General features: G+C 42.3%; 1 protein-coding gene across 1 annotated transcript; it reads right to left on the reverse strand.

The window, feature by feature from the left end:
• Positions 1–1208: 1208 nt before the first annotated feature.
• On the reverse strand, positions 1209–25583 carry LOC131927976 (ferric-chelate reductase 1-like). Its single transcript, XM_059283854.1, has 14 exons — positions 25487–25583; positions 19007–19191; positions 12509–12695; positions 9149–9346; positions 8675–8770; positions 8330–8483; positions 7194–7316; positions 4443–4558; positions 4041–4127; positions 3647–3733; positions 3141–3240; positions 2730–2897; positions 1854–1984; positions 1209–1463 (listed from the first exon to the last, which is right to left on the reverse strand). Exons 3-14 carry the CDS (start codon positions 12602–12604, stop codon positions 1290–1292), a joined length of 1530 nt encoding a protein of 509 aa, XP_059139837.1. The 5' UTR covers positions 12605–12695; positions 19007–19191; positions 25487–25583; the 3' UTR covers positions 1209–1289.
• Positions 25584–27076: the final 1493 nt, after the last annotated feature.

Raw genomic sequence — 27076 nt, forward strand, 5'->3', positions numbered from 1 at the left:
TTCAACTAGAGAGTTGAGTTATACCCCCTTACAAGGTTCCATTTTATTTGACTAGAGAGTTGAGTTATAGCCCCTGACAAGGTCCCATTTTATTTGACTAGAGAGTTGAGTTATACCCCCTGACAAGGTCTTATGAGAACGCTGTAAACATTTCTCCAGCCGCAAATACCATACCCGGTAACAAAGCCGGATACTCGGAAACAGATCCGGTAGCCGGAAACAGAGACGGAGAGAAAAAGGTAAGACGGGATTTCTCCCATGAAAACAAAGCAGATTAGCGAACAAACAAAAGCTTGAGATTGATTTTATTGAAGTTTTTGGTGATTGTCTTGCTTAATACTTTTACAATTGATTGTCGTACTCGTACAATTGATTGTCACCCAGTCAGGTATACAATATACAGATAAATTCGTGTAAAAAGTCGAATATTGCCAATTATTCTTTGGGAAAAAATATATAATGATTTTTTTAAATAAAAACAAAGCATGAATTTTTACAATTTTAAAATATGTAGAATATTTGAAATAATCCTAAAATGTAAATAAATTTTTAAAATAATCTGAATAGAAATAATCTTGAAATAGCACTAAATAAAATGCACCGTTTACATGTAGAGGACACGGGAAGGTAATTAAAAGAAGAGTGAACATGTCTAACCTATGTTTACAGTTTGAAATGGCAGTGCTTACTTTTGCTTGACTACTGAATGAAGCTTTTGGAACTAAAAAATAAAGTGTAAATGAATTTTTTTTCCAATCTAAAGCAAATGGACCGTGCACATATTATATAACAAAAACATGTAATACACCACGGGATATATAATGTTATACAACAATTTTACAGGACACCCTCCATATTATATAATAAATCCAGACCCTTCCCCCCTCTTAGACAAAGAACAATAACCTTCAATTTTTTTTTTGATAAACACTGTTTCTATAGCTAGTGCCTAAGAACTATTCTATTTATAGTAATACCTACAGATGCCATAGCCCTTTTGGAAATAAACCATTTAACAAGAAGCTAACAGTGGGCAATTAGAAAAAAAGGGAAGTTTATTTTAATATCAACAATCTTGTGATTTGATACAGATATTGACCATTTAACATAATTTAACAATCCCATAAACGTATTCTGAGTTACATGATATTTGCACGAATCATAATACAGTGAGACAGAAAGCCAAAATTATATTTAAAAAAAACAACTGGCTTAGTTTTGAACAAGGGCTAAAATTCCTGACACATTCTTCACGAGGTCTTCAGAGGTCATCTAGCGTGTGACGTCATCTAGTTGGCGCCGACGACGTGGACACTGTCGTCATGCTCGTAACGTTCGGTGGGGCTGGCGTGTAGTTCCGCCTCGTCCACAGGACGACGCAGGAAGAAAAAGAGGACGGCGATGGCGAAACAGGCGGAGGCGATCATGTGGAACACCAGCATCAACGTCAGCACGATGTTCTTCTGCAAGTCATAACACCACGTCAGCGTGTTCATCCACCATGACATACAACCACATACAAGATTTGGTTGGAACATGTTTTCTAATTTTGTTTATCAAAACTTTAAATATTTTTCATAAAATATAATGGCAACAGCAAAAAGCAAGGGTAGGCCGCTTTACTTTGTAAGGGCTTTAACATAATGCCAAGATTTTAAGTGAACTGTAGAGCAAACATACACAATTAAAGGGGAAATGTAAACTTCGCTTGTTCAGACTACATATCATAACTATGGTACACGTCTTGTCTATGGCAAGTATTAAATGTCACAGTTAGGAGTACACATATTCTCTAAGGCATGAAATATCACAGTTATAGTACACGTCTTGTCTAAGACAACTCTAGCACTGACCCTGCGATGGGCAGTGATCTTGTCCTCCTCCTCCACCTCCTTGTCGTATGAGGAACCTCCCTGTCCGGCCATGCTGGGCACCTCGCTACTGGACATGTCCGTCATGTTGAAGTCGTAGCTGCGCTTGTTTTCTACACTCACGTGTGGTGCAGAGAAAGGTATAGTACTACATGTAGTTTACAATACACTTAATTTACAGTACTTACACTTAATTTACAGTACTTACACTTAATTTACCGTACTTACACTTAATTTACCGTACTTACACTTATAAATTTACAGTACTTACACTTAATTTACAGTACTTACACTTAATTTACCGTACTTACACTTAATTTACCGTACTTACACTTAATTTACAGTACTTACACTTAATTTACAGTACTTACACTTAATTTACCGTACTTACACTTAATTTACCGTACTTACACTTAATTTACAGTACTTACACTTAATTTACAGTACTTACACTTAATTTACAGTACTACATGTAATTTTCAGTACTTACATATAATGTATATAACTCGTTATCTATCACCTAGGTAAAACAACAACATACTACAACATCTACATCTATATCCTATGACCTGTTATAATACCACACCAACAACTTATTACAACATCAATGACCTGTTATGGTACAACAACAACAACTAACTGCAACAACAACATCTATGACCTGTTATGGCACCACACCATCAACTTACTACAACATCTATGACCTGTTATGGCACCACACCATCAACTTACTACAACATCTATGACCTGTTATGGCACCACACCATCAACTTACTACAACATCTATGACCTGTTATGGCACCACACCAACCACTTACTACAACATCTATGATCTATGGTACCACACCAATAACTTACTACAACATCTACATCTACAGCAGCCACATGACAAGCCGAAGATGAAGGGCACCAGACGAATGAGGATCTCCATCAAGACGTGGTAGGCGATGAAGGCGAAGACGACATAGATAGCCTCGATGTCGGACTGGGATTTGTTCAGGTCAAGGCCGATCAGAATGAGGGCGACTGAAACAGAGAGTAAACGAGTACGACAGGTCAGAATGAGAGCGACTGAAACAGAGAGTAAACGAGTACGACAGGTCAGAATGAGAGCGACTGAAACAGAGAGTAAACCAGTACGACAGGTCAGAATAAGCTCAGCATGTTGGTCGGCATTGTCTGATCGATACGCAGAAAATACATCTTAGCATAAGTTTATAAGACAGAATGGGACGGTTTAGACTACCGAGAGGTCAGTTGGTCACTCACTAGATAGGATCCAGGCTAGTTGGCCAATGCCCCAGTGGATGTGGTTAAAATGTTTGCGGGACGGCGCCTTGATGTCAGGTCTGAACAGGGCCATCAGGGGCTACATGAGGATAAGGTCAGGTGTGTTAAAATATGACATTTGGACACGCTTAATATGACATTTGGACAAGTTAAAGTTAAAATATGACATTTGGACACGCTAAATATGACATTTGGACACGCTAAATATGACATTTGGACAAGTTAAAGTTAAAATATGACATTTGGACACGCTAAATATGACATTTTAAACAAGTTAAGTTAAAATATGACATTCGGACACGCTAAAGTTCATATATGACATTTGAACGTGTCAATGTTAAAATATGACATTTGGACACGTTAATGTTTATATATGGCATTTTAAACAAGTTAAAGTTAAAATATGACATTTGGACGTGTTAATGTTACATTGTGAAATTTTGACAAGATAACGTTAAAAAATGACAATGACAATGTTGACTTACATTAACAAAGGTCATGATAATCAACACAAGACCTATGGGCGGATGTAGCATGCGGTACCAGCTCTTCTCTGACGGGGTATCTGGAATCTGTCGTCAGTCGATTAAAACATGAGGTCAGTGGGTTAAAACATGAGGTCAGTTATTAGAATTTGGTGTCAGTCGGTTAAAATTTGGGGTCAGTCGTCAAAGTCTAAGGTCAATTGGTCAATTGGTTAAATTCTGATGTCAGTCGGTTAAAATCTGAGCTCGACATTTAACTGAAGTTAATAAACTGCAAGCATTACAGAAAACTTGGCTTTAGCAGGTATAATATTATATGTTTGTTCTCCTCCTAAATACTAAGACGTACGTTAATCTGCCACCCCCTTCTCTAAGCCTACAGGTCAAAACTTACTTTGCTGTAGCCTTTGGACTCTACCAAGACCAAAACAAATCCCAGCATGGTCAAGAGGGCGGTCATGGTCATACAGAAGCGGTGGACCTGCCCAGGTAACGAGATGGCTAGTTAAAATGTGGTGTACTGCAGGTGGGAATGTGTTCGTTAGTAATTGCTGAGGGAACCAGCTGTAGGAGGGGGGGGGGGGTGAGTTGGGGGGGGGGGGTTATTCTGGGATAAAAAAATTAATTGTATTTTTAGTAAGTTTGGCCTACAATTCTATTGACAACAGTTGGCATATTGTTTACATCCGGTGTGATGGCATGGAGTCACACACTGACGTGAAACCATACAAGATAAGACAACTGACGTGACACGACACAAGACAACTGACGTGAAACCACACAAAAGTTCACTGACGTGAAACCACACTAGCAGCCCGTATGGCTTGGAGTTGTTGAACATGGAGCGGCCATGGCGAGCGATGAACAGACCGGAGCTTGCAAACAACATCCAGGCGAAGGTCATGGACGTTCCTGCAAAAGTCAAATATGGTTATAAGTATTCTGCTTATTTTTAAATTTTAGTTTTGTTAGACAAGGTTTTAAAAAATTACCGTTTGATTTTGTGGAGACATTCGTTAGACTTAATGTTTACATCATTACCTAATCGTCAGACAAATATTACATTTCCTTCACTCTTTTTTATGTTCACAATTATCGATACATTATACAAAGAGAGGGGTTAAATCGTTATTGTCCTTTTACTAAACCTGCTCAGCTAACTTAATTGCTAGTTATTTATTTTATTTCCACCGAGTCAAGAATGGAAAGATTTGAATCATCAACTGGTAGTCAGATATTGTGACTGTTTCCACCAATAATTGTATCGGGTTAGTTCCTACAAAAAGATACAATAGAAGTAGAAAGTAATGATATGAGAAGAAGAAAGTAATAATATGAGAAGTAGAAAATAATAATACGAGGAGAAAAAAGTAATAATATTAGAAGAAGAAATAATATTAAATGAGAGTATGAACTTTAACAAATCTATGTGGAAATTTGTGTGTAGTTTAAAATTGTGTTATATTCTGTTCTCACACCAATCATTTTAATACTAAGACTTGTGTCTACATTTGTAAATATAATTTCTAATTTCCATTTCACAATATATTAAATTAAAATTTAATTATACCTATTTCCAAAAATATAACAATATATTAACTATTATTAGATTAATTAGCAATAAATAATCAAAACAGATGCAAATTTTGCTAATAATTTTTTAATCTTAATTGATTATTTTCAAACAATCTTTTAAACCAGGGGTCTCCAAACTACGAATGCGGCCCGCGAGGTCCTCTCATCCGGCCCGCGGAGATCTTTTTGTCCATGAAAAAATCTTTGTTGGTGATGGCTGAGGAACTTTGCCCAGAAAAATCAAAAACATGCCCGGGATAAACTGGTCCCCGAAATGAAATTTGATAGTTAATGCGGCCCTCGGACTGAAAAGTTTGGAGACCCCTGTTTTAAACACATAATTAAAATAATTAAAAAAATGTATGTATATTAAATAGAGAGAAATATATTTTGTGCAAATCTTTCATGCACTAAAATACATCGCAGTAAATTCTTTGGTTTTTTGAAGAAAGAAAATACTATTGCAAAAATAGATTGAGACAGCTTCATGAGACTAAAAAAACTTGACAATAATCATAACGCAACTAGTAAAACATGACAATAATTATAACGAGACTAATAAGAATTATTTAAGAAAAAACTACACAAATGTTTATATATTAATCTTTTTAAAAAATACCACCATAGGCCTTTATATCAAATTATCTAGAAACAGTGGCGTAGGCAGGGGGGGGGGGGGGGGTTAGGGGGGGTCATAACCCCCCCAATAGACCCCTCGGTATATATATAAAAAGTGTGAGGGGGGGGGGTGCAAATCGAAAGTTTGAGGGGGGGGGGGTGCAAATCGAAAGTTTGAGGGGGGGGGGGTGCAAATCGAAAGTTTGAGGGGGGTGCAAATTGAACGTTTGAGGAGGGGGTGCAAATCGAAAGTTTGAGGGGGGTGCAAATCGAAAGTTTGAGGGGGGGGGGTGCAAATCGAAAGTTTGTCCCCGGGTAAAAATTGGACCCCCCCCCCCCTTGAGACGATCCTGGCTACGCAACTGTCTAGAAAGCTTTTAGAAAGTGTTAGTGATGGAAACAATTTAGTGATTAAAAGGAATGTACGTAAGACATACTTGAGAGGAATTTTAATTTTTTAATTTTTAAAAAAATTTAAAGCTGGGAACACAGCTTAAATAACTAATCACACGAAATATGCTTGATTTAATGATATACTTTATAAATATTTTCTATTATTTTATTTAAAAACAACAGTTCAGGTTTAATTATACAAATTAGACACTAGAAAATTTAATTGTTTAAAAAAACGTTTTTAATTAACTGTAAATAATTTCGTTTTTTTTTTTTACATTTGAATTGTCATTTGACTTATACACTTATAACGAGATAGCTCCTAAAATCTGTTTTGTTGCCATCTAATTTAAATGGCGCGGTTTGTAAAAAGAGTATTCGCCCCTCAGTGAAGTCACAGAGTTAGTTCCCCTGCCGAGCCAGCATCCAGCAATAACTTGAAGACAAGTAGAAGGAGAGAGCGACCACCACGACGAGCAGAACTAAGAGAGAAAGAAAAATAGGATCAGAACAGGGCGGGAAAAAGAAACGGAACAGAAACGGAGTCATTAAAATAAACTTAGATTTTACACACAGAGATAGTAAACTGATTTATTCCTGCTGATAAATACTTTTCTGGTGGAAATGTGTTTTTTAAAATTTCCATTAAAGAGGTTAGTCTAAATTTAAAATCGTGACCCTAAATTTAAATCCCACAGCCGCGCAGTGTGACCATATGGTTTGCCCAAAACCGTGAAGGAAAATGTTAAAGCCTTTACCATGAGATTTGACCAAAATGTTTACAAATCTTACCATGAGATTGACTAAAATGTTAACAACCCTTACCATGAAATTTGACCAAAATGTTAACAAATCTTACCGTGAGCTTTGACCAAAATGTTAACAACCTTTACCATGAGATTTGACCAAAATGTTAACAACCCTTACCATGAGATTTGACCAAAATGTTAACAACCCTTACCGTGAGCTTTGACCATGGGATAGACCGGACCGGCCCCGCCCTTTACACTCCCGATTGACTGGAAACTGATTTTCTCTGAGGACACTTTGGGCAACTTTTCGTAGGAGTGGGGGAATTTGTTACCTGAAACAAAAGTTTTGGGTATCTTGTAAGAGACACAGCTTTAGCTAGGCATAGCCAAAAGCCTCACCTAGACTCACCTGAGACAGTCACCTAGACTCACTTAGACTCAGACAGAAAAGCAGGCTGAAATCGGAGTCAATGGCCTCAATGGCGCATAACCAGTTGACACGTAACGCTTAATTGTGTTGGAGGCGTGGTCGAGTCGGCAAAAAGCTCATGGTTGATAAATTTGAACAAAGTCTCGAGTTCAGACCACCAAAGGCAGATAAATCTCGACCCCCTTCAACACTAATAATTAAGAACGAAGAAGAAGAAGAAAAAAGACAGCCTCACCTAGACTCACCTAGAGTCACCTAGACTCATCTAGACTCAACTGAGACACCCTCACCCAGACTCACCTGAGACAGCCTCACCTAGACTCACTTAGACTCACCTCAGACAGGCTCACCTAGACTCACCTGAGACAGCCTCACCTAGACTCACCTGAGACAGCTTCACCCAGTCTCACCTGAGACAGCATTACCTAGACACACCTGAGACAGCATCACCTAGACTCACCTGAGACAGCATCACCTAGACTCACCTGAGACAGCATCACCTAGACTCACCTGAGACAGCATAGACTCACCTGAGATAGCCTCATATAGACTCACCTGAGACAGCCTCACCTAGACTCACCTGAGACAGCCTCACCTAGACTCACCTGAGACAGCCTCACCTAGACTCACCTGAGACAGCTTAACCTAGACTCACCTGAGACAGCCTAACCTAGACTCACCTGAGACAGCATCACCTAGACTCACCTGAGACAGCATCACCTAGACTCACCTGAGACAGCATCACCTAGACTCACCTGAGACAGCATCACCTAGACTCACCTGAGACAGCCTAACCTAGACTCACCTGAGACAGCCTCACCTAGACTCACCTGAGACAGCCTCACCTAAGCTCACCTGAGACAGCCTCACCTAGACTCACCTGAGACAGTCTCACCTAGACTCACCTAGACTCACCTGAGACAGCCTCACCGTACGCGACCATCAGGTAATAAGATTTACTCAGGTCGTAGACCTTGGGCTCCCTCGGGTACTGCGTCTTTCGGTCAAAGCTGCACTCAATGACCCCGTCTCGTACTGACCCCTCAGCGTTGTGTATGCCTGCATGTTTCTGGAAGGTCAAAGGTTAAACCATTGAACAGTTTACATAGACCTACAGTGACTTAATTAACTCATTATGATTGAGTGAGATTGTAGTGACTTAATGAGCTAATTATGATTGAGTGAGATGAGAGTGATTTAATTAGCTCATTATGATTGAGGTGTGAAAAGAATGCCAAGTTAGCCACGCCCACCACCTACGTCATCAGGGTAGGCGTTGTACTGGCCAGTGTTGTATGAGGTCTTGACCTGGACAGTGCCGGCATCCATCACACACTCCATCACACTGTCGTCTCCCTGGTGATGGGCAGGTGAACAGGTGGGTTAGAGGTTACAGGTGAAGGTTAGGGGTTACAGGTTGTAGGTCAGAGACTATAGGACAAGGTTAGAGGTTATAGAGCAAGGTGAGAGGCTATATGGTAAGGCTAGAGGCTATAAAGCAAGGTTAAAAGCTATAGAGCAAGGTTGTATTGCTTCAGTTATAGTTGCACAAGTCAAGCAAACCTTCCATGCAATTGTATCAGTGCGGGGTACCTTACCAACCATTATATCAATGTGGAGTACCTTACCATTGTATCAGTGTGTGGTACCTTACCATTGTAAGATTTTCAATTATCGATTAGATATAGCGCTAATAAACTCAGACATTTGGCCAGATAAATGTGTCGTGCCTACCATGTACTGGTCATGTGACAGGCCCAGAGATATCCATTGGTCAGATGTGGACGGCGTCTTGAAGAGGAACCGGAAGTGGACAGTGTCCGGCTGGTACAACCAGGAAATGACGTAGGTGCAGGGTCCCCCACCGGAGCAGTCGTGGTAGCAGCCCTTGGTCTTGCCGCACTGGGGGTCAACGGTCACCACCCCGGGGTTCTGGGGAGTTAAGTCAAATGGCAGGGAGGGGGGTCAGTTAATGGGGAGATATTTCACTCTTATCGATAGAACAAATGCTAAGTTTCACACTAGAGCTATACAAACCGGCTACGACATAGACATTATAGTCATACGAGAACGGTCTGCTACGGATCTAGTAGCTGTTGGTGATGTTGTGTTACTTTATCTGCTACACAGACGATTATAAGATGCAGATCTAGTAGCTGTTGGTGATGGTGTGTTACATTGATGTGTTCCATCTCCACCTGGTGTTACCTACCTTTTACACCTATTTAACACACGGATGCCAGGTCAAATACGGTCACACTCGCTGTATTCATGTCAATACACGTTCCTGGGAGCAGGACTAATCCTCCCCCCCCCCCTCACCGCATCGCCGCTCTATTACCCCCACCCCCACGTCCATTTACCCACCAGCAGGCATTATGTAGGCATTGTTTTAGGCAAAATGTGTAATATCGATACCGGAAAGAGGACATATAACGTGTTAAAACGAAAGTAGAAATGCACATTGAACAGTATGGAGTCTATGATAAGTGCATGTTTTTACTTTCTCGTATATACGTAGTATAGAGAAAGTATTGTAATCGTGCAAAAAAAAAAAAAATCGAGATTTTTACAAATCTCGACGTTTTACACCTCACTGATACGGAAAAACATAATTTTGCAATCTTGTCCGTATGTCTGTGTGTGTGTCTGTCTGTGTGTCTGTCTGTGTGTCCGTGTGTAAACACGATAACTTGAGTACCGTTACAACTAGGTTGATGAAATTTCATATATAAGTATTATATCAAAATCGTAGATCCGTATCAACTTTTGAGCGATTTCCGACAACCGGAAGTGGTACTTTTTCTACTTTGAATTTTTCAAAAGCCTATAACTTGAGTACTATTTCAGATAGATAAATGAAATTTCACATGTAAGTAAAAGATCTAATTCTCTACCTTCTGTTAAATTTTGAGTAATTTCCGTTGACCAGAAGTAGTAATTTACGCTACTTCCGATTTCTCAAAAAACTAATGTAAATTTATTAAGTACTAATACTATTGCGCACTATTATACACACCTTTATTATGCGTTCGCATGGTGCGCAATTGTTTTTTACTTAGATTCTATTCTATTTTTAAAAGTTTCAGTATTTAAAATGGATTAAAAATCATAACTATATCCCCAGTTACCATCCCCTGTTGTTTTATATAAGAATATTCGAGAAAGTTTAGGGGAGATCACTACCGGTTTATTAAATTGTAAAAACATATTTTTAAAATCTGCAAACATTACCCTAGCATTAAACTTATTCCTAAACGAAAGGTAATGTTGCGGTTAGGGCTACAACTGGGACAAGGCAAGGGTTAAGGTTAGGGTAAGGCCGTTTTCTGGAGGGAAAAGGCTTATTCTACTATTAGTTCTCTTCTGTGGCTTTCTTTGGGAGGCCTAGGCAAGGATACGAGTTAACACTTATTCCATACTCAACCGCTCCATTTCAGAATTCTGTTAATTGCCCCTGTTCTCACTTGGCTGGTAGCAGGTACTAAAGGTATTTATGGAGGAGGAGGAGGGCAGGGGCGTAGCGAGGGGGGGGGGTGCGGACCGCACCGGGTGACACCATTTAGGGGGGTGACACTAAGGCAAAAAATAGCAAAATATATAGAGGAAAAACATTGAGGGGGGGTGCAAATCGAAAGTTTGAGGGGGGGGTGCAAATCGACAACTTGAAAGTTTGTCCCCGGGAAGGGTCGTTACGCCTCTGGGCGGTGACACCATTAAGTGCCGCACCGGGTGACACCCGACCTCGCTACGCCACTGGGGGAGGGGCATATATCATGACTATAATCCTGCTCACTGTCAATTAATATTGTGTTAAAAAATTCGTGTTGGTGATGCAGTATTCTACCATCTAATGACGTAGTCAAATTCTTTCTTTGTAATGTCTGGTGACACTCTCAAAAGTTTGATCCATTTTCCTACAAATGCCGTGGCTTAGCTATCAGTAGTCGTAATCCTAATCAACTTATTAGCTTTTTAACAGTTGAGACTTCGACTGCTTGTGGCATATCAACACAAAGAAAAAAAAAACAATCATTCACAACAAATAATAATAAATAAATAAAAAGAGCTTGTGCAATTTTTTTGTTTGTTTATTGAAGATATGGATAAAATATATAAGCAATTTTAAGTATAAATGGAAACAAAAGTATGAACAAATGGTGAAACGAATTACACGCAGAATGGAGTTTTGACTGGAGTTGGAAATTTTATTTTCCATTTAAATTTCAATAAACAAAACAAAAATATCGCACAAGCTTGTTATAAAAAATTAATTTAAGATCTCAAATAATTCCAACTTGGTCAAATTTCCATTCCAAGATTACATACGTCGTTTAAAAAAATACTAAATTAATAATTGACATAGGTGGATTGAATTTATCTGGCTACAAAAGTTAGTAGACTAAAGACGTCACAGTTGAGCTACCATAGTTTTGGTGGTGTGTGTGTGGGTGGGTGGAAAGGGGGGGGGGGGTAAATACAATCATATAGTAAGGTCGCTAAAGTCACTAAAGTAAGGTCCCTAAAGTTAGGTCTCTAAAGTTAAGTCTGTAAATTAATATTACTATAAAGTAATATCTCGAAAGTAATTTCTATAAAGTAATTTCTGTAAGGTCCCTAAAGTTAGGTCACTAAGGTCTCTATGGTATGTAAATTATGTAGTCTCGAAAGTAAAGTGCTGAAAGTTAAGCCCTAAGCAAGATTACTAAAGTTAGGTCCCTAATGTAGCATTTCTAAAGTAAGGTCTGTAAAGTAAGGTATGTAAAGTAAGATCTCTAAAGTAGGGCCACTAAGGTACGGTCCATATATTAAGGTCCCTAATTCAAAGGTTCATAAACTATTCCTTTAAGCAAGTGCTGTAAAGTAAGGTCAATCTAGTAAAAATCCCCTAATAAGGTCCCCAAAGTAAATTTCCTAAAGTAAGGTCCCTAAAGTAAGAGTAAGGTCACTACAGTAAGGTCTCTCTAGTTACGGTGAGCGTGATATAAAAATAAAATAAAACTAAAACAAAGATTGACTTCCAGAAATCTGCTAGAGGCTGCCAACTACCAGTAGCAAACTAAACAGAGCGCTGATCAGCAGAGTCAGCCCCACCTGCGTGTTGACTCCTGTGTTTTTGCGTGGCGTCGTTGCCATGAAGGGCGTGGTCGTCATGCCTCCAAGACGGGGCGTGGTTAGCATCCCCGGCATTATGGGCGTGGTCTGTCCTGCCGCTCCGATGGAGATCTCGGCCGATGGGATCTGTGTCCAGAACACAGACTTCTCTGGGACCACAGTGGCACTGTGGGAGATGGCGAGTAGGTGAGGGGCGTAGTGAATGTGTGAGGGGCGTGGCGAATAGTTAAAGGGCGTGGCCATGTGGGAGATGGCGAATAGGTGAGAGGCGTGGTGAATAGGTGAGGGGCGTGGTGGCTATGTGAGGGACGCGGTAAATATGTGAGAGGGGCGTTGCGAAATTGGTGATGGGTGTGGTGAATAGGTGAGGGGAGGTAGCGAATATGTGTGGGGCGTGGCTATTACGTGAGGGGCGTGGCGAATATGTGAGGAGCTTGGAAATTATGTGAGGGCCTGGTGATTATGTGAGAGGCGGAGCGAACATGTGAGGAAATTTCGAAAATATGAGGGACGTGGGGAATGTGTGAGAAGCATGGTGAATATATGATAGACATGGCGAAATCTTAGATATATAGCGAATACTTGAGAGACGAGGTGAAATATGGAAGCAGAGGCGTATCCAGGTTTTCGTTGTAGGGGGAGCGAAAAGAGCAAAAAAAAGGCGCCAAATTTTTAACAAGCTCAATATACGTGTATTTTATATATATATATATATATATATATATATATATATATATATATATATATATATATATATATATATATATATATATATATATATATATATATATATATAAATATATATATATATAATTACTGGCTGTATGTCATTACTTCGCTATGATGTAAAATAAATTGAAAGTAGCACTCTGAAGAAATAAGAAAAAACAGAAAAAACGTACAAAGTAGGCTAACAAAACAAAAATTGTATCTTCTAAACAAAAAAAATATATATACACACACTACAACCAAAAAAAAAATGAACGTAACATAATCTGTTTTGTAATTCTTGTAAAAAATATTTCTTACAGAATAGTTCCTGGGAAATTATTTAAGACAAGTGAAATAGGGGAAATAATCACTTTTTAAATATAAATATGCATATATCTACATGTTTAATTATAAATGTCAAAACAAATAAATAATTACTTAAGATTATAATGAAACTGTTTAGCACTATTCGGGTTTACAAAACGTTTTTGTCTATAATCAAAATTTAATATATCGTCATCATAAATGCTAAAGTATTACAGCATAAGAAATTTTTAAAATCAGAGTTGGTATAAAAGCAAGCTTTTCGTCATATAGAAAAACATTCGGAATATCAGCCTACGTTCAACTAAAGATTGGTCTTTTAGTTCAGAGCATATATTTTATTTAACTACTGCTTCTTTGTGTTCTTTAAAGATCATGTTTCAACTTTATTGATCACAAAACTTTTTACTGGTAATTGCAAAAACAATATTCACAGAGTTTTACGTTAAAAAGCTAATTTTCTGGCGGCATGGTACTTTGGTACATCATTACCCGTTTTTCTACATGTACTTAATAGATCAGTTCGGGGTGGGTTGAGAGGGGGGGGGGGGGGGTGGGTGGGTGGGTTCAACATTTATTCACCACTGTCGGTTCACTTTAGGTCAATTATCCAACCCGGTGTATACCTAGGTGTGACATTAATGTCGCTCTACACAATTGTGGTGGTGAGGGGGGGGGGGGGGGGGGGGAGAGATAACCAACTCAGAGTGAACATAGCGTCAGTTTTTAGATGACTGTTTTAAACGGCTACAGGACTTTACCCCCCTGGATATTTCCCCCCCGGACATTTCCCCCCCCCCGTATTTACCCCCCGGAGCAATTACCCCCCTGTCAATTACCCCCCTGTCAATTACCCCCCCCCCCCCTATCAAGTTAAAATCCTAACTCTAACTAGAATTTTATACCTATATACTACTTTAATCCAAACCTTAAGAAAAAGGACAAAACCTAAGCATCCACCTTAGCCTAAAACTTCACACAAAACCAAAGCTAGACACAACCCTAACCCTAAACCTAGCCCTAACCCTGGCCCTAGCCCTAAACCTAACCCTAACCCTAACCCTAGCCCTAGCCCTAGCCCTAGCCCTAGCCCTAGCCCTAGCCCTAGCCCTAACCCTAACCCTGGCCCTAGCCCTAAAACCTAACCCTAACCCTAGCCCTAACCCTAACCCTAGGCCTAACCCTAAAACCTAACCCTAACCCTAACCCTAGCCCTAACCCTAGCCCTAACCCTAAAACCTAACCCTAACCCTAAAACCTAACCCTAACCCTAACCTTAACCCTAGCCCTAGCCCTAACCCTAGCCATAGCCCTAAAACCTAACCCTAACCCTAGCCCTAACCCTAAAACCTAACCCTAACCCTAGCCCTAGCCCTAGCCCTAGCCCTAGCCCTAGCCCTAGCCCTAGCCCTAGCCCTAGCCCTAACCCTAAAACCTAACCCTAACCCTAACCCTAACCCTAGCCCTAACCCTAGCCCTAACCCTAAAACCTAACCCTAACCCTAAAACCTAACCCTAACCCTAACCTTAACCCTAGCCCTAGCCCTAACCCTAGCCATAGCCCTAAAACCTAACCCTAACCCTAGCCCTAACCCTAAAACCTAACCCTAACCCTAGCCCTAGCCCTAGCCCTAGCCCTAGCCCTAGCCCTAGCCCTAGCCCTAGCCCTAGCCCTAGCCCTAACCCTAAAACCTAACCCTAACCCTAACCCTAGCCCTAACCCTAAACCTAACCCTAACCCTAGCCCTAAACCTAGCCCTAACCCTAACCCTAACTCTAACCCTGTCCGGGGGGGGGGGGGGGGTAATGTCCTACTGGGCGGGGGGTAATTGACAGGGGGGTAATTGGCAGGGGGGGTAATTACTCTGGGGGGTATTGTCGGGGGGAAAATATCCGGGGGGTAATTGACAGGGGGGAAATGTCCTGTTCCCGTTTTAAACATATATATATATTACACAAATATATATTACACAAATATATATTACAGAAGTAGAATTAAATAAGTAGCAGTGGTATTATGACAATATTTTTTTTACAGAGGGGTCTATGGGTGAGGGGGATTGTAACTGTTTCATATAATTTGTAATAATAATCACTATCGCCCGAACTGTAAGAATACTACAACTTCATCGCGATGACGTCAAAATTTCCCCAGCACTACTCAGTTTGCTCATAAGTAAATTTAAATAGAGGTGACACATCAGTTGTATTTGTTTCTGTATTGTAATTTGTTTTTAATTAATCACACGATTCAAACTTTAAATATAAAGTAATAATGTGTGAAGTTTTATGTATAACATTTTCTAATTCAATTATTCGTAAGCAAAAACATTATACAGTTGCCTTAAACTTAACACCCCTCTTGCCAAGTGGTACTACCGTAGAGGTTTTTTAAACATTGCAATGGATCGTAATGGTTATTTTTAGAATGGCAAACTGATGCAGCTGTTAATACGTGTTGTAAACGTAGACACTACTAGCCTAGCACATTAATGCTTAATTGCTGCATGAAAAGAAATCTTGTGATTTACATAGATGTGCCGACCAAAAATATTTTTTAACAAATATCATTGTTTAAAACTTTGAGTTTAAAAAGTTTCCAAAAAGGCGCCACTTTGCTGAAAATGGTGTGGACCAATACCCACCTTCATTGAACCTCCCCACCACACAACCTCCCCACCACACAACCTCCCCACCACCCAACCTCCCCACCTCCCCACCACACAACCTCCCCACCTCCCCACCACACAACCTCCCCACCACACAACCTCCCAACCTCCCCACCACATAACCTCCCCACCACCCAACCTCCCCACCACCCAACCTCCCCACCACACAACCTCCCCACCACCCAACCTCCCCACCTCCCCACCACACAACCTCCCCACCACACAACCTCCCCACCACACAACCTCCCCACCACACAACCTCCCCACCACACAACCTCCCCACCACCCAACCTCCCCACCTCCCCACCACACAACCTCCCCACCACACAACCTCCCCACCACACAACCTCCCCACCACACAACCTCCCCACCACACAACCTCCCCACCACACAACCTCCCCACCACACAACCTCCCCAACACACAACCTCCCCACCACCCAACCTCCCCACCACACAACCTCCCCACCTCCCCACCACACAACCTCCCCACCACACAACCTCCCCACCACCCAACCTCCCCACCACCCAACCTCCCCACCACACAACCTCCCCACCACACAACCTCCCCACCTCCCCACCACACAACCTCCCCACCACACAACCTCCCCACCACACAACCTCCCCACCTCCCCACCACACAACCTCCCCACCTCCCCACCACCCAACCTCCCCACCACCCAACCTCCCCACCACCCAACCTCCGCACCACCCAACCTCCCCACCACCCAACCTCCCCACCACCCAACCTCCCCACCACCCAACCTCCCCACCACCCAACCTCCGCACCACCCAACCTCCCCACCACCCAACCTCCCCACCACCCAACCTCCCCACCACACAACCTCCCCACCACACAACCTCCCCACCACACAACCTCCCCACCACACAACCTCCCCACCTCCCCACCACACAACCTCCCCACCTCCCCACCACCCAACCTCCCCACCACCCAACCTCCGCACCACCCAACCTCCCCACCACCCAACCTCCCCACCACCCAACCTCCCCACCACCCAACCTCCGCACCACACAACCTCCCCACCTCCCCAACACAACCTCCCCACCTCCCCACCACCCAACCTCCCCACCACACAACCTCCCCACCTCCCCACCACACAACCTCCCCACCACCCAACCTCCCCACCACCCAACCTCCCCACCACCCAACCTCCCCACCACCCAACCTTCCCACCACCCAACCTCCCCACCACCCAACCTCCCCACCACACAACCTCCCCATCTCCCCACCACCCAACCTCCCCACCACCCAACCTCCCCACCACCCAACCTCCCCACCACCCAACCTCCCCACCACCCAACCTCCCCACCACACCTCCCCACCTCCCCACCACCCAACCTCCCCACCACACAACCTCCCCACCACACAACCTCCCCACCACCCAACCTCCCCACCTCCCCACCACACAACCTCCCCCCCACACAACCTCCCCCCCACACAACCTCCCCACCACACAACCTCCCCACCACACAACCTCCCCACCACCCAACCTCCCCACCTCCCCACCACACAACCTCCCCACCACCCAACCTCCCCACCACCCAACCTCCCCACCACACAACCTCCCCACCTCCCCACCACACAACCTCCCCACCTCCCCACCACACAACCTCCCCACCTCCCCACCACACAACCTCCCCACCTCCCCACCACCCAACCTCCCCACCACCCAACCTCCCCACCACCCCACCACCCAACCTCCCCACCTCCCCACCACCCAACCTCCCCACCACACAACCTCCCCACCTCCCCACCACCCAACCTCCCCACCACCCAACCTCCCCACCACACAACCTCCCAACCTCCCCACCACCCAACCGCCCCACCACACAACCTCCCCACCACACAACCTCCCCACCTCCCCACCACCCAACCTCCCCACCACACAACCTCCCCACCACCCAACCTCCCCACCATCCAACCTACCCACCACCCAACGTCCCCACCTCCCCACCACACAACCTCCCCACCTCCCCACCACACAACCTCCCCACCACACAACCTCCCCACCACACAACCTCCCCACCACACAACCTCCCCACCACACAACCTCCCCACCACACAACCTCCCCACCACCCAACCTCCCCCCACACAACCTCCCCTCCCCACACAACCTCCCCTCCCCACCACCCAACCTCTCCACCACACAACCTCCCCACCACCCAACCTCCCCCACACAACCTCCCCTCCCCACCACCCAACCTCCCCCCACACAACCTCCCCCCACACAACCTCCCCACCACACAACCTCCCCCCACACAACCTCCCCACCACCCAACCTCCCCACTACACAACCTCCCCACCTCCCCACCACCCAACCTCCCCACCACACAACCTCCCCACCACCCAACCTCCCCCCACACAACCTCCCCTCCCCACACAACCTCCCCTCCCCACCACCCAACCTCTCCACCACACAACCTCCCCACCACCCAACCTCCCCCACACAACCTTCCCTCCCCACCACCCAACCTCCCCCCACACAACCTCCCCCCACACAACCTCCCCACCACACAACCTCCCCACCACACAACCTCCCCACCACACAACCTCCCCCCACCCAACCTCCCCACCACACAACCTCCCCTCCCCACCACCCAACCTCCCCCCACACAACCTCCCCCCACACACGCCACCACACAACCTCCCCCCCACACAACCTCCCCCTACACAACCTCCCCCCACACACGCCACCACACAACCTCCCCCCACACAACCTCCCCCTACACAACCTCCCCACCACGTGACTCACCTTCTATTTGTTCACCAGGGGCGACATTTGTCTTTGTTGTGGTGACCTTGAAGGGGGGCTGTGAGGTTTGTGCGGGGACGCCGTGGCCGGGCATCAGGGTGCCACACGCCCCTTCTGGCGCCCCACTGCTGTATGCCTGGGTGACCTCGACCAGCCCCAGACAAACTAACATAACGTACGTGACACTGAAATAAAAAAAACTAACATAACGTACGTGACACTTAAATAAACAAACATAACATACGTGACACAGAAAGAAGCAACTTAACATAACGTACGTGACACTAAAATAAACAAACTAACATAACGTACGTGACACTGAAATAAACAGATAAACTAACATAACGTACGTGACACTGAAATAAACAGATAAACTAACATATCGTACGTTGCACTGGAATAAACAAACTAAGATAACGTACGTGACACTGAAATAAACAAACTAACTAACATAACGTACGTGACACTGAAATAAACAAACTAACATAACGTACGTGACACTGAAATAAACAATAAACAAACTAAAGTATGTGACACTAAAATGAACAAACTAAAGTGCGTGACACTGAAATAAACAAACTAACAAAACGTACGTGACACTGAAATAAGCAAACTAACATAAAGTACGTGACACTGAAATAATTAAACTAACATACAGAGTTTCTTCCAGGCATCTCTTCGGGGGGGGGGGCTCAGCCCCACCCCCACTCCCACCCCCGAAGAAAGTCTACCGCCCCCTCCCGAACGGGATTGATTTTATATAGTAAACATACACTTTTACTAGTGTCCGCCCCCCCCCCCCCGAAAAATGTTGACCCCCCCCGAAAATTTTAAATGCCCCCCCCCCTGGAGAAAAAAGTCTGCAAGAAACACTGCTAACATAACGTACATGATACTGAAATAAATAAACAATTTACACATAACCTAATTAATTAAAAAGTTCATTTTAAATTAAAGTAAAATTGGCCCAATGTCGACCCATTGGACAGATGAAGTAGAGTTCATCTGATAGTGTGGTCAGCACTATGCCCAGTCACCTTTACTTTTCCTAACGAGTCAGGTACCCATCAGAGCTGGGTGGACTCAAGGACGTCCTACAGACAGTCAGGTACCCATTAGAGCTGGGTGGACTCAGGGACGTCCTATGGACTTGAACGCGAGATTCGACTCGAGACTTGCGAGTTCAATAGCTGAGTGCTCTACCCCTCCCCCCCCCCTCCCACCCGACCACGCCATCCATTTTTTTTAAAGTTTTGATTTAATTTGATGTTCTCAACAATAAACGTTATAACAGAGCAGTGTGGGGAGGTGGGGGGGGGGGAGGGTTGGGAGGTAGGGATGCGGAGGTGGGAGTGTGGTGGTGGGGCAGTGAAATGGGAAGGGATTTAGCTCCACTGGAGAAAGAAAAACACACTTTGTTTGAAGCCAGTGCCAGCATGTCTGTATAACGAATGATGGTGTATGTGATTTGAGTGTGTATGTGTGTGTGTATGTATGTGAATGGTCGACTATTTAGACTAGAGCAACGGACAGCAGATGTCATTTTTTTTCCAAACAAAACCACCAGCTGTTGTTAAACCCCCATAATCCTGTTAGACTGCTGGTTCCTACGGTATTCTAGGTTTTCAAATAAAATTACTTTAAATTATCCCACAATCTTGACGATCCAACATAAATCCCACCTCTCATTCAGAGTCTCTTTCAGGCATCCCCCACCCATCCGAACGAAACAGGCATCCCCCACCCATCCGAACGAAACAGGCATCCCCCACCCATCCGAACGAAACAGGCATCCCCCACCCATCCGAACGAAACAGGCATCCCCCACCCATCCGAACGAAACAGGCATCCCCCACCCATCCGAACGAAACAGGCATCCCCCACGAAACATTATCTTTAAAAAATTATTTTTATCGCCCCACCACACCCAAACTTTTTAGCCCCCCCCCCCCCACACGGTAAAAATGGCTGAAAGAAACACTGCTCTCAGCCCATTAAACCCCCCCCCCCCCACACACACACGGTAAAAATGGCTGAAAGAAACACTGCTCTCAGCCCATTAAACCCCCCCCCCAACACACGGTAAAAATGGCTGAAAGAAACACTGCTCTCAGCCCATTAACCCCCCCCCCCACACACACGGTAAAAATGGCTGAAAGAAACACTGCTCTCAGCCCATTAAACCCCCCCCCCCACACACACGGTAAAAATGGCTGACAGAAACACTGCTCTCAGCCCATTAAACCCCCCACACACGGTAAAAATGGCTGAAAGAAACACTGCTCTCAGCCCATTAAATCTCCCCCTCCACCCCCAAACTTTTTAGCCCCCCCCCCCCTACACACACGGTAAAAATGGCTGAAAGAAACACTGCTCTCAGCCCATTAAATCTCCCCCTCCACCCCCAAACTTTTTAGCCCCCCCCCCACACACGGTAAAAATGGCTGAAAGAAACACTGCTCTCAGCCCATTAAACTCCCCCCCCTCTAACCCACATCCCCCACTGCCCCTCTCCATAATATTTTGAAACTAACACTGTACTTCTCCGGCTCGATTGAGGAAGTCACAATCAATCAATCAATCAATCAATGACGTCACATGACGAACGAGGATTAGGTAGATCTAAAGCTCACATCTGCCGAAACGAAAACTTTTGATGACCCAAACCTCGCGACGCCTGTAACGCTCACTGTACCCCACATGTTTGTTAACTTACTCGTGTCTTTAACGGTCACTGTACCCCCACATCTTTGTTAACTCGTGTCTGTAACGGTCACTGTACCCCACATCTTTGTTAACTTACTCGTGTCTTTAACGGTCACTGTACCCCACATCTTTGTTAACTTACTCGTGTCTTTAACGGTCACTGTACCCCACATCTTTGTTAACTTACTCGTGTCTTTAACGGTCACTGTACCCCACATCTTTGTTAACTTACTCGTGTCTTTAACGGTCACTGTACCCCACATCTTTGTTAACTTCGTGTCTGTAACGGTCACTGTACCCAACACACATCTTTGTTAACTTACAAATATTTTATGTTTCTCCTATCCTAATCTAATATATAAAGCTCAGTTCTGTAACGTGTGGCAAAAAAAAAAAAGTTTGTCGTTGACAGTTCTATGGATTTAAGTGTTAGATTTTTTATCGTGCTCACAGTCTAAATGTACGAGTCAAAAAATTACCATTGAAAGTCTTTAAAACAATGTTCACTCTATTTACTTAGAAGAATAATTTTCAATTATGAACGCGACATAAAATGTTTAAAAAGTGTATCGACGTTTATAAAATTTCTAAAATTGTGTCGGAAATGTATTGACTGCACAGTTACTTCCCTTTAATAAAAAAAAATTCTTAAAAAGAAAGAATTTACATTTTATTACTTTGTTTTTGGTGTTAAGAAATAAAAAAAAATTACATAATTAGCGGGGATTGATTAAGTGCAATGTCGTTAGGTATTTTTAACACTGCCTTTTATTTATTCTATACACTGAACATACTGTTCAATAATTATTTTTTTTTTAAATCAATAACATTTAATAAGCCAGGTCCTACAAATCCTATATGTTTATTTCTTTCCATTTACGGATAAGCTTGGAGTATTATCATTTTTGTTCACTAAATTGAAACAGGCGCGTCCGCCGGCGCCCTTGCACGGTTCGATTTGGCACCCTGGGCTATCATGTGAGCGCTATGCTGCATAATTTTGTTTTTAACAGTGCGATAGACTATGGATAAGAAAGGTTACTATAGTCTTTAAGTGAATCAAATCCGGGCGTCCTCCGGCACCCCGACAGGGTGCTATTTGGCGCCCCGGGCCTTCCGGTGTACGCTATGGTATATACGTTCGCGTGAGTTCAAAAGACTATGAATAAGTTATGTACTATAGTCGTTTACTAAGTTCAATCAGGCGGTGACGTCATGGTGCGTCCTCTGGCGCCCAGACAGGGTGCTATTTGGGGTCCCGGGCCTCCCGTGTTCGGTTTCGCGCCTACGTTCATTAAAGTGAGTGCAAAAGACTATGAATAAGTTGGGGTACTATAGTCGCCTGAAACAGGCGATTCCGCCCCGGGCTAGACTCACTGTGCGTTTATGTTCGCGTTAGTGTTTTCTTTGTGTTTAGGTTGGGTTTGCGTTAGTGGTTGCGTTTTGATTTGGTTCGTTTTTGTTCTTTCTTTTTTCGTTTTTGTTTGTGTTTTATCTTCTTTGCGTTTGTGTTTGTATTTGTGTTTGTGGTTGGTTTTGCGTTTGTATTTGGTTTGTTTTCGTTTGTTTTTTTCGTTTGTGTTTTTTTCTTTGGGTTTGTGGTTGGTTTTGCATTTGGATTTGGTTTGTTTTCGTTTGCTTTTTCGTTTTTTTTTTTCTTTGTGTTCGTATTGGTGTTTGTGGTTGTGGTTGGGTTAGTTTTTAGGTTTTTGTTTTCGTTTGTATTTGCAATTGTGTTAGCGTTATGTTGTTTTGGTTTTGGTTTGGGTGTGCAATGCCGGGTTTATGATGATTACTAAACACACAGGTAATGGTCTTTAACAGAAAGGTTTTTCACAGAAGCCAGAGCAGGGCCTGGCCGGGACGGCTAGTCTAATATATAAAGCTCAATTCTGTAACGTGTGACATGTTTGTCGTTGACATTTCTATGGATTTTAAGTGTTAGAAAATTATTGTGCGCATTTGTCTAAATTTATGAGTTAAAAAATTAATATTGAAAGTGTTGGGAAATATTTTTCATTTTTCAAATTATAGTATTAATTGTCGGCATGGTCATTAAACGCAAGTTTTAAAAAAATATCATCTTTTACAAAAATTCTAATTTTGGTTTTATTTAGTCTTATAGCACTTACTTCCCTTTGATAAATTAGGAAAACACAAATTACTCCCCTTTATAAAACCATTGCATTAGTCTCATTAGTGTAAAATAATTTACTTTTTATTACTTTGTTTTGGTGTTGGGAAAAAAAATAATTACATCATTAGCGGGGATTGATCAAGTGCAAATGTTGTAGGTATTTTACGGATAAGCTTGGAGTATTAAAATTGTTCATTAAATTGAAACAGGCGCGTTCGTTTAAGTGAGTGCAAAAGACTATGAATAAGTTGGGGTACTATAGTCGTTTATTAAGCTAAAACAGGCAATTCCGTTGGGTGTGCGTTAGTGGTTGCGGTTTGATTTGGTTAGTTTTTGTTCTTTCTTTTTTCGTTTGTTTGTGTTTTTTTCTTTGGGTTTGTATTTGCGTTTTGGTTGGTTTTGCGTTTGGATTTGGTTTGTTTTCGTTTGCTTTTTCGTTTTTTTGTGTGTTGTTATTGGTTGGTATTGGTGTTTGTTGTTGTGTTTGTTGTTAGGTTTTTGTTTTCGTTTGCTTTTTTGTTTGTTTTTTCTTTGTGTTTGTATTGGTGTTTGTGGTTGTGGTTGGGTTTGTTGTTAGGTTTTTTGTTTTCTTTTGTATTTGTAATTGTGTTAGCGTTGTTTGCGTTTTGTTGTTTTGGTTTTGGTTGGTTGTGGTTTGGGTGGGCAATGCCGGGTTTATGATGATTACTAAACACACAGGTAATGGTCTTTAGCAGAAAGGTTTTTCACAGAAGCCAGAGCAAAAATATGTGTCCAATCCTAATTTTAAAAAGTCTGACGTGAGGTCTAATCTATTTTTAAAAAAAGGCCAATCAGCCTCTCTCCTGAAAACTTTCGGCCAAATCTTTGTGCTGAGCTACTTCTCTACTATTTACATTTTTTTCGTTAAAGCTAACAAACTCCATGTTTTGTATGTTTTATTGAACCATGAACCCAACTCAAGCATAGCATTAGGTTACATGGCTCTTGGTTAAAATTATGTCTCCTTAGTTTACAGGGAGGGGGGGGGGGGGGAAGGGGAGTAAAAATTAAAGATTCGCAGAAACTTTAAACTAATCAATTATTTTATTTTAAAATGTAAGAAGATTTGTTGCTTTGATATTGAGCCCAATGCCCTCATCACAAATAACGAAGCTTTAACATGAAAGACAATAAATTTTAAAAAAGTGAGTTTTTCTTTAAATTTAGAAAAAAATAGTATTCCGGAAACGTAGAAAAAAAAATATCAACTTTACAGGCTTTTAATATGAGATTTTCTAATAATCTCTAAACTGTCATATGTAGGCCTACAGCACAATGAGGGGGATTTAAAAAAAACAACTGCTGACTTTAATGTTAAACTAAATAATCTCTAATGTTTTCAATAGGCCTAGCAAACAAAATTGAATGTACTTCTTAAACGTAGTTCTTTTGTGATATTTTATTGTACACCACTGTTCACGCTGAATACAGAAATGTAAATATAGTGACTGGTTATACATTGATTACATCTACCAGCATGCTAAGTAGAGAGGTGGGGTGGGGGGTAAATTGTGTCTGCGTGATAAATACAGAAAAATGAAAGAAATATTTTGAGTTGTTTCTTTTCTAAATGGACATGTCCTTAAGAAACGCAACTTTTTAAAAAAAGTACTCACCTTAGTTTGGCCATCCTGTGTCCTCTAATGACTTGACGGTTCTGACTAAAGTCACACATTAACGCAGTCATGCGTGACTGTTAACTCCCAGTTTTTTTTCCTAACGACCTCCCCTTCCCCACCCCCTCCACCATCAGATTGAAATCCCCAATGTTAATGGTTCGATTAAAATATTTTCCCCCCCAAGTACATCTTGCTATAGGCTAAATTCATTTTATGCGCTGTCACGGTTCATCTTCTTGCTTCCTAGGTGGGAGGCGAGTGGGGGGGGGGGATACAGGCTGGGTTTTGTCTATGTCGTGTTCGTTTGGTGTATTAAAATCATATAAAAATTAACATTTTGACTGTGGTGGTAAAGTCATAGGAACATTAACATTTTGACTGTGGTGTTAAAGTCATAGGAACATTAACATTTTGACTGTGGTGGTAAAGTCATAGGAACATTAACATTTTGACTGTGGTGTTAAAGTCATAGGAACATTAACATTTTGACTGTGGTGGTAAAGTCATAGGAACATTAACATTTTGACTGTGATGTTAAAGTCATAGGAACATTAACATTTTGACTGTGATGTTAAAGTCATAGGAACATTAACATTTTGACTGTGATGTTAAAGTCATAGGAACATTAACATTTTGACTGTGGTGTTAAAGTCATAGGAACATTAACATTTTGACTGTGGTGTTAAAGTCATAGGAACATTAACATTTTGACTGTGGTGGTGTTTTGGGGGAGCGTATACACATCCAGTTTGGACTAGCCATCCACTAACAAAGTAATAAGTTATAAATCTAGAACTCGGCTATAACTTAATTAACGCGGTATAACTCATACTTTCCAGTCAGTTCTACACAGGTCAACCGCAGCAAACTTTGTCACAATTTTTTTATACTTGAAATAGACTTGAGCTGCTGTGTTTTGCTACAACATGACATGACTACAATCATTCACACACTCCGCGAGGGATATACTGTCCATAGTTACCGTGATTTTTAGATTATGGAGGTTTCTGCACATGTAGATGTGCCTACTGCTTATCATGATATATCATTACATTGTTTCCATAGTCTATATTACTATAACACCAGACACTTTATCTCGCCATAATTTTAAACGTCAGATTAACTTTTCAAAATTAAGATTTAAAAATTCACTAGATCTTTAGGATAAATATTTTCTCACATTCTTTAGTTCGGCGAACTGCTGATCTGTGATGAGATTTCACCTGATAGGCAATCAATCAAGCCAATGATGGATCTATAGACACGGTCAGTTTGTGAATCATCTTCAGGTTGTGTGAAGTTGGTGACAAACAGGTGATACAAGTGTGTTAGCGAGGTCATACATGCTAGCATTGGATGTGTTAGGTCATACACGCTAGCATATGGTGTGTTAGTGAGCTTTTACACACTAGAATTGGGCGTGTTCGTGATGTCATACCGTCCTGAGCTAACATTACCTGCCGTCTAGACGTTGGGGAACATGCAACGTAGTCAAATTAAAACTAAAAAACTGAGAATTTAAAACTAAATATCGTGTAGGCCTTTGTAGCTTTTGTTAATGTGAACCAGCGCAAGCATTTTGCGGGA

This window comes from Physella acuta, unplaced genomic scaffold (genome assembly GCF_028476545.2).
Source record: "Physella acuta isolate Inbredline_101_S28 unplaced genomic scaffold, ASM2847654v3 ptg001452l, whole genome shotgun sequence".
Taxonomy (NCBI): Eukaryota; Metazoa; Mollusca; class Gastropoda; family Physidae; genus Physella; species Physella acuta.

Coding starts and splice junctions, on each gene's coding strand:
- LOC131927976 (XM_059283854.1), bottom strand. CDS start 12,604: ATGCCGGGGATGCTAACCACGCCCCGTCTTGGAGGCATGACGACCACG. Junction 8,771..9,148: donor TGTCACATGACCAGTACATG/GTAGGCACGACA, acceptor GCCCATCACCAG/GGAGACGACAGTGTGATGGA. Junction 1,985..2,729: donor CTGTAGATGTAGATGTTGTA/GTAAGTTATTGG, acceptor ACGTGAGTGTAG/AAAACAAGCGCAGCTACGAC.